Here is a 13,032-nt window from a genome sequence, read left to right on the forward strand (position 1 = left end):
TCACAGCAATTTCAGGCAGTCTGGAGGTTGCGACTCGGTACTTAGGAGGGAGACTTGGGACCCCATCCCGCTAGGGATTCCACCTGCCGCTGTGGTTAAAATACAGATCGAAAGGATCCCACCGACACACCCAGGCAGGCGCCTGCCCCTTCCCAAAAATACCTTTTGCTTGGTGCGGACACGGGAGTCGTCCACGCGCCATAAATTGCAGGATCCAGGGTTAAGTGCAACAACTTAACGCACGACTAACTCTACTCTTGTAAAAAGTGTCCACGAGAAAGGCAAGGTGATTATTTACAAGAGTAAAATTATTCCCATGCTTAAATACCTGCCCCTCAGTTACAAATTCGTTCCTACACACGATGAATTATATTACAGATGCCTGTACTAGCCTACAACAGAAAGGGACTCAGTAACTCACGCGAGGTGTGGGACAGGCCGGTAGCGAGTACTTCCAAACGTCCTGCTCGTGACACTTTTCCTCCCAAACACAGCATACTCGAGACACGACTCTCGCAATGCCCTTAAGATGCCAACAAATCGTGCGCTTCTACCATTTTTTGGAGCACGGCATACTTACGTCACTGTTCGTTTACAGGCGCGTTTAATCAGTAAAGTTGAGGTTTGGTTCCTAGAAGGCTCCAAGTGATCCAGGAATGGCCAGTGCTTCTTTCTCTCCTGTTGTACGCATCTCGCTGGCCAGAGTTACAAGGTATTGCAGATATACAGCCTTTTTCTTTTTACCCAGCAACTCTGTACAGTAGCAAGCGAAAATACTGAATTTTTTGAAACAGTTGCTTAAAATAATACAACGTCCTCTTCATAAAGAGGACTGCTTTCCTCCTGATGAAGCAACATCGTGTCGGACAGCATAACTTTTGGGATTCCAGGGTGAGAATTATAACTAAACCTGCCAAGGAGCTTAACTACATCTCTGGTTAAAACAAGATTAAAAGGCTGATCCTAGTGTCAGCCATTTCCCATCTATTTGTTTTCAATGCCATCAATCCACATTAAAAAAAAAAAAAAGAGACCAAAATTTGTGATTTCTCTTAATTTCTGAACGGACACCACTGAAAACTTTTAATGACTGATCTCTCCTCTTATTTTCAATGCTTGATCTAAGGTGGTTATTGCTATTCTGCAACTTCTAAGAAAGCAAAAACATGGAGAAAAATCCATCATAAAAATGTTATTCTGTTTCCCGCGCAAGACTCCAGGCACCCTCGCGAAGCGCGTCAGCCCGTCCTGTGCCTACTCAGGCCATCAGCTTTGCCTAGATTCACATTTTTCATTTTGCTTCGTGTCATGCCAAGCCGTATGCACAAACGCTAATGAGGAGAACAAGCCACGGTTATTTTGTCCTGGGCATTCATTTCATTTCAAATAAATATAAAAGACATTTACATTAAAAGTATACAAACATATTCTTTCGTCTGGAAGAAAAGAACAACCCGTGGTCAACGCATCACCAGTTACAAACGTCGACTTGAAACCTGCGTTGTAAAATGTAGAATTCACGCAAGACTATTCATTACCTCAAAAAGTTTATAATTACATGGTTTAGAAAAACTACTTCATTGTGTCACTCACATTTGAAGAAAAAAATAAAAGTAGCAAAGTCTTCCGTTTAATTACTGAAGCGTTTTGGTCCTCTTGGTACAGCTGGTTAGTCCATGATACCTTTTTTTTTTGGTTTGGGGGTTTTTTTGTGTGGTTTTTTTTTTTTGTTTTTAAATTGTTTAAAAAGTCTCATTCTTCCTTTTGTACATCTGTTGCAGAGGAGGGTCGTGGTCCGTTTGACCTAGAAACTTTGGCAGAAGGAGTAAACATATTCACAAAGTTGACACTGCTTGAAAAGCTGGTGGCAAAAGGCTTTTCTAGTACGTCTCTCCAAGCCCCTGTGCAGTACACTGCTATGTTTTGTGGTGTTTGGTATTTCAGCTTTTGGTGTTCTGCTTTCATTGCTTTACCTTTGCTCCGTTAATGCAACCACTGGCAGAAGTATTTTCAAATTTGATACTGTTTACAGTAAAAATGAGTTATTTAAGCATAGAAAACGAGAAAAAACATCCTTTTAAGTTGGCAACTCATTATAAGCTTTTACATACACCTCTGTCTACACCCAATTTATTTTTTTCCCCTTTTTTTTTTTCCTTTTTTTTTTCCTGGTAGTAAATTCATGGTTAATGGCTCAGGTGAGAGAAACATCTAAGACCCCAGTCATTAGCTGTAGTGCAAATAAACCACGTGTTTGTGCTGAATTGAAAACAAATAAGGGGCCAAGTGGTTTTCATTTTATACAAGTGGTTCCACTAATGTCCGCAGGAAGATAGGGTGGGACAGATAGAATTTGGCCTTAAAGAGCTAATATCTATATTTTTCTAATGGTGTGCTGCAACTAAGAACTGTAAAAAGTGCCTTCCGTACATTTAAGTGCTAATAACACGCAGAATGTAAAAAGTTTCCTTTCCTGTAGAAAAGTAATACAGCCAGTTTTAAGATTTACAACTTTGGTTTGTGTAAAAAAAAAAAAAAGGAAAAAAAGAAAAGAAAAAAGAAAGCTAATTAACAGAAGCCCTGGCACGAGGAAACAGACAACCACGGGAAAGGGGTGATGCTTGAATCTATGAAGGCTACACTGGAAATACGTTTGTGTACTAAAGGTACAGCTAAAACGTGTAAGAACTTTTTTACAAAGAGTTCCCTGTTTATTTGTGCTGTCAAAAAGAAAAAAAAAGGCATTTTCTCTTTTTCTACTTAAAATAAGAGGTAGAGACTTTCCACAGGGGCACTTAGGGCCTAAAGAAAACATCAGGAAGCTGAAAAGCTGCAGAACATTAATGGGAATATGTTCCAGTAAATCCCTCTTAACTTTGTTATTAAAAGGCTTGATTCGCATCAGCGCTACAATGATCTGTCAATACCTACTTGTCAAGAACAATAGTTCAGAATGTAGCTGTGGGATTTAAGCTGTTTAAAAAGACAAAAGTAAAGCTGAAATGAAATAATAATAATAATAATGGGGGGGGGGCATGAAGGTTTTGAATACCAAAAAAAGTCAAAACGTTTCAGAATCCGAGTCGTTTTCATTGTACCCATCCTCTGTTCCTACGTTATTACTCAAGGGCTTATTGTAAGAGCTAACGCTGCCCGTGCTGGAGCCATCGCAGAGGTGTGTCCTGCCCGAATTGTCTTTTTTAAAACAAGCGAAGTTGAAAGCCGTCACTGAACTGGAAGGAGAAAAAGGCATCATGGTAGCCAAAATGAGTGCCAGGCAGTCAGCCACGTCTTTGTTAGGAGCGCAAGCCAGGGCGGGCGTATGACCTGGGCACAAACGCAGACAAGGCAACGGTTAGTACGGAGGGCACGGAGCCCGGCGCCGAGCATTCCTCAGATACATCTCTAGGGGACGTGGGGAGCGGGAGAGGGATGTTCAGCGGCGGTCATGCCAGGCAACGGGGGGACGGGGCTTCTTTGGAATTAGACATGCTGGGAAAATACACACTTTATGGAGCGTTTAAATCACCGGGACCACAACAAGCACTACTGTTTGTTTGCGTTTTGTTGTTTGGGATTTTTTTTTTAAACCAGGCGGCAAACAGGCTTCACGGTATGAATACAAGCAGTGGCTAAACACGGTCCTACAGCGCAGGCGGTGTGATGGATACAGAACACGGCGGCTGCGGCGACGGGGACAGAAACTGGCTCCAGTTTCTGTGTGCACAAACAAGTCTCATTCTGAGAACAACGACTTTCATTAGAATGGAAAAGGTATTAGTTTTCGAAATATTTTGAAGTAATAAGCAAACGATTTTGAAGACTGGTCAGCTGCATGTCCACTCAGCTGAGAAAGCAGTTTGTTTAGGAATTAAATTATCCAGGGAAAAGAATTAGACCATTGCATGTGCAGCAGGTATGACTACATGGATGTTTAGTTACTCAAGTTGTGTTAGAAGAATAACGACGGTGTTCAGAAAGCGTGGCACACTGTTTAAACATAAAGTTAATATTACGGAGGTGTCAGTAACACAAAGAACTGGGGAGCCATTAACAGCTTGTCTTCCCTGACTCCTCTTTGACCTGGCTCCTCTCCAAGCACTGCCCCTAAAGCAGCTCTTCACCTACACGGATGCTGGGAGCCAGCACGCTGACTGCCTGCTGCCCGTACATTTTGTTGGCTGCTGTATCGCACTCCAGCACTTTTCCAGCGAATCCGCCTTCAGGCTAAGGGCAAATCAATTCTTTTGCAGATGGCTGCAGCGATGACCACGGCCGATACCCTAACTGCCTCTGCGGGCAGGGACACCTGCAGCGTGGAGGAGTTTGGTGGACGTTTACAAGTGAGCACGGTTTTGCAGCAAACCACCCACACTGAGGCACTGACTGCAGTGAATGCACACCCTCAATGGGATTTCCTCTTCTACTGAGTTCCAAGTGTGAATATTCTTTACAGTTGGACTTGAAATGGAAATCACACTTAACGTTTGTCTTTTAAACTGCGTATTTTGACTGCAGTCATTCCTAGGACAATTAAGTGTGTATAAAATTTAAACTTGGATTTTAATTCGTTACATACGTGCAAATTACCTGTCTCTGTGTGTACCATTTTAACAATAGAAACTGTTGTTAGAAGCCTGGTTCATTTTTCCTTCCCCTATCTCTAGAATGAGGTTAGGGCCAGACACCTTCCGGGAACTCGCTCATGTAAATAAATCTAGGTAGCATCCAGTTGTTAGCAAATACTCACCACTCGGTTCTTTTCATCCATAGATCTCAAATGCCTTGCAATGATGGGTGAGTAATATTATTGTTACTTTACAGACAGAGGAAGATGGAGGCACTGAACTGTTACATTAATGTCATGAAGTCAGTGTCATAAGACAGACCAGCTTATTTCAGGAAGACCTTCTTGAAAAGGTTAATTACAGAAGCACGGCCCTCTAAGGGCTTTATAAGGTTTGGGGAAGGACTTCATTGAGATCTGAAACAAAATTATCAGATTCATTAACTAATCCTGTATTTTATGAGGCAATAATAATCTCCTTGCATCTTGGATTAGGTCAATTGGTAAGCACAGGCTTTGCTCTCAGAATGAGCTAGGACACAACCAAACACATGGTGATGGTTTTCTTCCTACCCATTAAAGCATGCGCTGATTGAATGCATAATCCTTAATTCTTCTGCAAGGCGTCAGAATTATCCGGTGCCACTTGCATGTTTAGGAAATTCAAGTTACCACTGCTCTCAAGCATTAAAAAAGACTAGCTGTTGACAGTACATGCAAAATGAACAGTGAAAGGGACCACTGTGATGTTCAGAATAATTTTTATATTCAAGGGAAATAACTAGTTGTGCTTTGGTTTATTTTATAATAGGTACTCACACAGCTTAATGTCTGTTCTTGAAAGGATAAAAGCATCAATGATGTCTATCATCAGCTTTTAAGTCTACTGCTTCGATATGTTGTAAAATTACCTGTTAGGTCCTACTGAAGATTGTCAAAGTGTATTATTGACTTACCATTTTCATCTACTGCCAGGACACATGCCCCTTTGGCTAGCAGCTCTTCAACCACCAGCTTTAAGCCATTTCGTGCAGCAATATGGAGAGGTCTGCAAAAACATAACAACTAAATTCAGGTTCAGTTTAAAATAGACTTTATGAAAAAAAGTTAGGTAGTACTTAAAGCATACCCAGCATCAGAAAAAGAATGTTTTCCTGCTTTGGAACATTACAATTATATTGTAGACATTGCATTATATTACAGCAATTAAATAATCCTCATGGTCCACACCTATAAAACATGTGTAGGACAAATATAATGACCTCCATATATACAATGATTGCTTAACATTTTCCAATCTAAAGGCTTTCTTTAAAAAGCTCTCACTGTTCACAGCACGCAGCTGCCATTTAAAAGGAAAATGAAGAAATGCCTTTGTTCCATCCTTAATTCTGGACACCACGGACTGTTCAAAACCATTGTACCGCTTTTTTATCCTTGAATACTCGATTGCTAACCTCTGTTACTGCAGAGCAGACGGGAATTAAAACTAACCACTGGTTTGCCCTTTTCCTGGGCTGACACCCAGTGCTCCACTTTGACGTTGGAAGGGGAAAAAAAGGGCTAAGATGGAATGAATTCTGCCACAGGCAGACGATCTGCCGCCTGAATTCCTGGTTGAACCTGCTACTGTGGGATTCCCCCATACCGGTCAGACACGGCCCATAATGTGTGGTATGGACAGGAGTTGCACATAAAATACCACCTAAAAACCCTCTGAAAATTAAATGGACCGCCTGAAGTCTAAATAAATTATTTAGATTTAAGGTGAAGCTCAAAACCCTAGGAAATGCCAGATGTGGACCTAAACATTCACGTGATCAATTAACATCTTGATACGGCCTTCCAATAAATGCCCTCATATAATTTTCCCACCGAACTATGTATAGAATTGGCATCAAAGGAATAAAAATTAAAAGGGAAAATGCAATAGAAATTTGGACTCTTCAAGGGCAAGCACTCAAAAAAAAAATACATTCAGAAATTAACTTTTTTGTTCTATGTAAAAATCTGAGATATGAATTTGAAATGCTAAATTGGAATCTTCTGGTAAGTCAACTGAACTCGAGAGGATCAGGCTTTACTTACGTCTGCAATGCATTATTTTTTGCATTAATAAGGCTCTGTTCTTGTATCTTGTCAAGTATTAACAAGGCACATTTTTCATGACCCTGTGGTCGGGGATAAAAAAAAACCAAATAGCATTAACTTGCTGAGGAGCTTGAAATTGAGGCAAAAGAAATGTTACATAAAAAAGTGAAATTTAGTAACTCAGTTTGAAATACAAAACAGACCACTCAGTCTATAAGGATATGTGTGTAGTAGGTGAACTGTAGGAGCCTTAAAATACCATTTATGCCCCGCCAGTGTTAGGATGCTTTAGCATATTTGGAAATTTAGACATTATCCCATCTTTCAACCCTCCATTCATGGCATATGAGTTCACCTTCTCAGCTTCCAGAGGAGACTCGTATTTCTCTTATATAGTAACACAGAAAGGGATGGTTTAATCCCAGAAACAAGTACTTCCCATGCCTTTAAATGACGTTCTGTATTATAAATAAGCTGTTTCAAAATTCCCTCAGCGTAAGAGCTCTAACAGTGAAACTTTGAAACTAATATAGAGCCGGGCCTTATTTTCTGTGGGAAAAGACAGAGGCCTTCCACTTACTTTACTGCTAGCCAAGTGCAAAGACGTATTCAACTCCTTATCCTTTAACGTCAGGTCAGCCTTGGCAATGTTCACCAAAAAGTCTGAGGCGTAGAACGAGAATCACCAAACAAACCCAAGGAGCAGAGGAACATGTGAAAACAGGAGAAGAACTGCCAGGTCAATATACATGTGCACACATGCTCATCAGTGAAGCCTTTCTGTGACGTGAGCTTTATGGCCACGAACTGAAAATAACCAAGGAGAACAGGCTCATCTCGTGCAGTTAACCAGCAAGCAAGGGCAGAGCCAACAGCTTATTCTTTGTGCCCCAAACTGCCAAGCATATATTAACCTTAATTTATTTGTGAACTTCCCCATTTACAGAAATGGATATAAAGAAAATAGGGTGCAGTCAGTGCTGCTGAAGGTAGAGAAAAGGGAATTCTGTTAAGCCAATAAGATCCTAATCTCTCTGTGTAGCCTGGAAAAAGCAGCTGCTGATGGCTGCCATTTCGAGAACAGCACTTCCCCTTATGAGAGATGGAAAAAAGGTTACACAATCTTTTTCACACACGCAGATTTACTGCTCCATAAAATCAAGGAACTAAACGGGAGAACAGAATTACTACTCCCATCATGCTCTTTACAGTGTGCTCTTAGAAGCCCAAGACTCAAGTTTGTTATTGCCAATGTCCACCAATACCGCTGAGAAGGAAAAGAAGTTTTTTACAGTTGTAAAGGTACCTTCCTACGGACACCCACATAACTTCTTTTCTTTGCTTAGTTTTCCCAGGAAAAATAAAAAAGATTACTTATTTGGGATAGTAACTGCAGTTGCACTCGCCCTTCGAGATGAACAGAGGCAAAGATGCACCTACCTACAGCACCTACGTGGCCGTTCTGAGCTGCCATCATGAGCGGAGTTTTCCCCGCGTGATCCGCAGCGTTCACTTGTGCGCTGTGGCTCAGGAGGAGCTGGAGGCACTCCACGTGATCCGCGAAGGCTGCTGCGTGAAGGGGCGTTCTGTGGGGAGAGGAACACGGCCACGGCTGGTGTGAGAGAACGGCAGTACTCCCGTTTCACTCACCTTCCCAGAAACCTGAAGGTGCAAGACATTTTTTATTTTCTTATTTTCCTATGAAACTTTGTGTTATCACCAGGAGGATGTTACGGTAGCAGCAACTCAAGTGAGTTAAATGATATTTACAGCCTATGTCCTGGTGCAGCACGAACTTTCAGAAAAAAGGGAAGCACAATGTGGATATGGTAGCGTGGAGGTACGATGCTGCGGAGAATCTCACACTAGGAGCATGTTTATTTTAACAGAACATACTGCGTAATAGGAAAAGCAGTGCAATCCCTCACATTTATTCATCTGATTTTATTTTTTTTAACAAGCCTAAGATGGGAAGAACTATCAGAAAAGAACAGATCCATTATTTTAGAAACCGTTTTAAGTCATACTCAAAAAAACCTGCAGCAACAAGCTACAATAAAAGTAGTATTACAAAAGGCAGAAGGAACTCAATCCACTTAGAAGGTTATTAGATTCCATGAGACTCGACACTAGAATTTGTTCGCTGTCTCTCTATAGAATTTCGGGTCTGAAGTGTGACTAACAAAGATGAAGGCAAGTTGGTAGCGCCCCAGCTACTGGTGTTACTTCAGGCGATCAGTAAGGGTGAGGTGGTCTTACCCCTATAGGAGTAAGTAATCACCATCACTGCAGGTCTTGAATCTGTCTGAATTAGCAGACAGTTCAATTTTTAGAATTTCAGCAATTTCAATTTAAAAATATTTATGTATGCACACACCCACATAGTGAGATTATCAGCGGGACACGTTAAGGATGTGGCTGAATGCACACGCCTTGCTCTATCAGTATGATTTTGCTGCATAGATGTTTTGAGCTGCGTGCCATGAGAACGCTAACATAACATTAAAATTTTTAATGAAATACTCTTCTATGCATGATATCACTCCATTTAGCAAAGAGAAACCACCTACAGTCACAGCTGTTCTAAACAAACAAAATGCCATTTCTTTTGTATTTCTTTTCACAGGAACTATGAAATAGAATACTTGATAGTATTCTTGCTTCAAGTGAGCCACCATTTAATTCTGTCTCAATGTAAAGTGCTGCCTGAAAGGGTCAGCGCGACAAGTCTTAGTTCAACCATATCAGATAAAGATTATGGAAAATACTAGATGGAGTCACAAAGACGAAATGCAGTTTAAGAAACTATTACCTTCCTTTGTCATCTTTGCAGTTGACAATGCTGGCATCGATGGCTCCGATGAGCAGGGATGCACAGTTTTCATGATCGTTGATTCTGCCACAGAAAAGACATTTTCAGAAAGGTAAAAACTCTCCATCTTTTCCCACTTTTCAGTATTAATTTACTTCACTTCCTATTAATATTTATTTCTTACTGGTTATTTATAAATTACCCAGACATAACTTTGTTCTCATGCTTTCAGTCATGGTTCTGATTATTCATCATCTCTCCATTTAACCAAACTGGACCTGCTCCTATGAATTTCAGTCTCTGAAGCAATGCTGATCCTCCAATTCATGAGGCACAAACTCGGGATTAAAGCCTTTAATACCTTAAAATCCCTTGGTCTAAATGCCAAACACACCTGGATCTGGAAGGCAATCAGTCAAGATACCTGTGCATAGAAAGCTTTATTCCGATGTTTTGGGTAGTGAAGCCCACATCATTTCCAACTCACACATTTTTAATACTGTTTGTACTCACTTAATACTCTTTCTGGTTACTGTTAACTTCTCTCATTTCATTATGAAAATGAACAGTGTTTAGTAATGGTATTGGGCATATAGTCTAGCTAACACACATCCACCCTGGATTAGCAGCTATTTTCACTTTAAATTTGCAGAAATTTTAAGTTGCACACATTTTAACGGGTCTGAGAATTACATATTAGTTTAAAAAATATGAATATTGGAAAAAAAGTACAAAGTCATAACTAGAAATTCAGATTTCAAATACCATATTTCAGTCACAGATTATTTTATTTTAAGCAGAGTAAAAACAGTGCTTTATATATGCTTTTTTTCATCTGATATATTGGCCTCTTATAATTTCAAGGTTTGATACATGACAAATGACTTTTCTACTCTCTGGCAATGTGGACTGTAGAAGTGAAGCCTACACAGTAGTAACTCCTATCATTATTTCTGGAAGCCTTTCATTCTTCTAAAAGAACACAGAATAGAACACAGTCATTATAATTCTTGGCAGAAATTAGCATTTGTTTTTCAGTGCTTAATTCCATACTCTTCCAATGGCTTACGTGTTTTAAGAAGTGTGTTAGGTTCTACAAATGAAGTAACCTTGCATTTTTAGAAAGATGTGTTTGCAATTATGTTATGAAAAGTTACAATTTTGTTCTGCTAGAGTCATTCCCACATGAAAACAGACTGCTTTCTTTAAGTAAGTGTGTATAAAATACATGCATGGAAGAAGATGAATAATTTGTAATAGCCACCACCTTTTTGTTGTGCTTAAGTAATAGGAAAAATTTGGATACAGAATCTGCCTCTATAACCAACCAGTCCCTTTGGCTAGAAGTTGGATAAGAAGTACTAAACTTTGAAAATAGAGAATATCTCAGAAGCAAAAAAGACCGTGAGAAAGATCAGTCTGGAAAATCCTCGGCTAAGGATGTCTTGGAAAAAATGTAGCCTGCACAGAAGATCATACTAGCACGACATGGGTTGTTGTTTCCAATCCTCTCACGAACGCTTTTTTCCTACTGTTAGAAATAATCATCTTGATTCTGACAAATTTCTTAACTTTCAGACCCCGGGTTTCAAAGGAACCTCAGAAGCTCATGCTTACACTGACCAAGGCACTATAGCCCAGGTCGTGGCCTAAGAATGGAAGAGCCATGAAGTTCCAGACTGCGTGCAGAAAAGGCATAGGTCTATAGTCGTGAGCAAGGGAAAAGGAACTAAAGGGGAGCAGAAATGCAGCTATTTAATTACAAATTGGAATTTCATCAAGTAGCCCAAATGTATGAAATGTGTATAAAAGTGTTCTTTACCCTGCCACTTTTTCAGCAGAAGTATAAGCACAACTTTACGATCAGCTTTAAAATTATTTGCTCATGCAAGTAGTCTGAGGATAACAGAACAGAACAAAAGCTTTCTTCCCATACTACTACATTTCCCAGGCATATCTTAAAGTATTTGCTACTGGAGATTTCTACTTACACGGCACAGTGCAATGGAGAGAAGCTATTACCATAGAATGTGCGGAAAAGTTTTTGTTCCAATAGTACCTCTAGGCAGTTTTCATGACCTGTAAGAGACAGGACATTTAAGTGTTGCACAAAGCAAGTAATTCACTTGATTCATATTAGGCTTGTACAGATTAAAATTTAAGACTAAGTTCAAAGTTGAACAGAATGTATATATATATGCTTTCATGGAATAAAATCATTAAAAGATTTGTTTTTTAATGGCAGCAGCAAGATAGATGCAGGCTAATAGCAGCACTTACTGAAGAAAAGGAAAGGAAAGAAAATCTCCTTCTGACGTGATGTTATGTAGGTTGCCTTACACATCTCCAAATTGGTCTTAAGTTTTGGGATGAGGAACCTTTATCCTTACATTAAGCAACAAATTCAGATTATCCAGTTTAAAACAATCAGCACAGTTCACAATAACCATCTAGTCCTGTGGTCTTTCACATCCATAAATAAGGAAGTGACACCTCAAAGGAGCATTTCTGGCCCCACAGAAATCAATGAGAATTCTATCACCAACACTAGTAAAACCAGAATTTCGCCCTGGCCTCCTGTGCCAGGGAGCAACTGAGCTGCAAAGCCACAGGCAAGTATTGCTGGAATTCCACCCCAAAGGGTGAACGTGGCAGATGCCAGCTCTAGAGAGTGAACGGAGGGGAGAGAATTTGCCTCTTCCTTTCAACCTTCTCAAAGCGTTAGGCTGCTTTGCTATCATGTTTCCCTGAATCTGAGGCTGCATTTGGGCTTGGCAAAAGTCTATGAGGAGGAACTCACCGTTGTAGCAAGCCCAGTGCAGCGGTGTGTAACCTTGGTTATCTTTCAAACTGCAGTCCTCCTCCGAAAGTGCCACCTGCAGTAACTCACTCAGCCAAGTGGCGTGACCCCGAGCTGCTGCGAAGTGCAGCGGCGTCCTGCCTCTGGCGTCTTTGCACAGAATAGATACTTCTTTCTCCAGCAGCATCTGAACGCACTCTTCATGCCCGGTCATAATCTGAAAACAAGGCAATAAGTAAAGAGGTTGACATACTACAGACTTTTGCCCAGGAAATACAGAATAGGATCGATGCCTGTGAACTGGAAAGGGCCTAGATGGGATTCAGAAGGCAGAGGTGAAAGCTCCTTTGCTCTCACAACTATCTGTGATGATAACTGATACACTGAAATGTATTTGCTGCTGTCTTTTCAAAGACACTGGTTCTGAGTCTGTGGAAGATACTCCACGAAGTGAGGCACAAAAGCAAGGAGGAGTTTAAGGAAACAGATGAACAAGGGCTGAGGTTCAGAAAACCTGAGCCTGGCCTCTCAAAACTGTGTATAAATGTGAGAGAAAACTAAGAACTGAGAAGAAAAATGGCTCAAGAATATTATCAGAAATATAAAACGCTGCTTTATCAGCTGGCTGGCCACTATCAGTGATGGCTGTATCATACAGGTTGGCGCTGGGCTCTTGGGCACGTTCAGGTATTGCTGTCAATGCAGAACAGAATTATGCCATAGCTTTTTTTGCAGACTTGTGCTGGGCTCCTAAGCTGAACC

The 13,032-nt window shown here is 40.5% G+C and overlaps 1 protein-coding gene across 1 annotated transcript in view; it reads right to left on the reverse strand.

Annotated features, from left to right (window-relative positions):
• Window positions 1-1,527: 1,527 nt before the first annotated feature.
• Window positions 1,528-13,032, reverse strand: part of LOC104273691 (serine/threonine-protein phosphatase 6 regulatory ankyrin repeat subunit B-like) — a gene marked incomplete at its 5' end in the record, with an annotated part of 13,266 nt that continues 1,761 nt past the window's right edge. The window contains 8 exons of the mRNA XM_009869096.1: window positions 1,528-1,811; window positions 5,524-5,615; window positions 6,656-6,738; window positions 7,239-7,321; window positions 8,099-8,244; window positions 9,471-9,554; window positions 11,462-11,549; window positions 12,271-12,487. Coding sequence (XP_009867398.1) covers window positions 1,753-1,811; window positions 5,524-5,615; window positions 6,656-6,738; window positions 7,239-7,321; window positions 8,099-8,244; window positions 9,471-9,554; window positions 11,462-11,549; window positions 12,271-12,487 — 852 coding nt within the window. The remainder of the gene's footprint in view (window positions 1,812-5,523; window positions 5,616-6,655; window positions 6,739-7,238; window positions 7,322-8,098; window positions 8,245-9,470; window positions 9,555-11,461; window positions 11,550-12,270; window positions 12,488-13,032) is intronic.

Source organism: Apaloderma vittatum, unplaced genomic scaffold, assembly GCF_000703405.1.
Source record: "Apaloderma vittatum isolate BGI_N311 unplaced genomic scaffold, ASM70340v1 scaffold5150, whole genome shotgun sequence".
NCBI lineage: Eukaryota > Metazoa > Chordata > Aves > Trogoniformes > Trogonidae > Apaloderma > Apaloderma vittatum.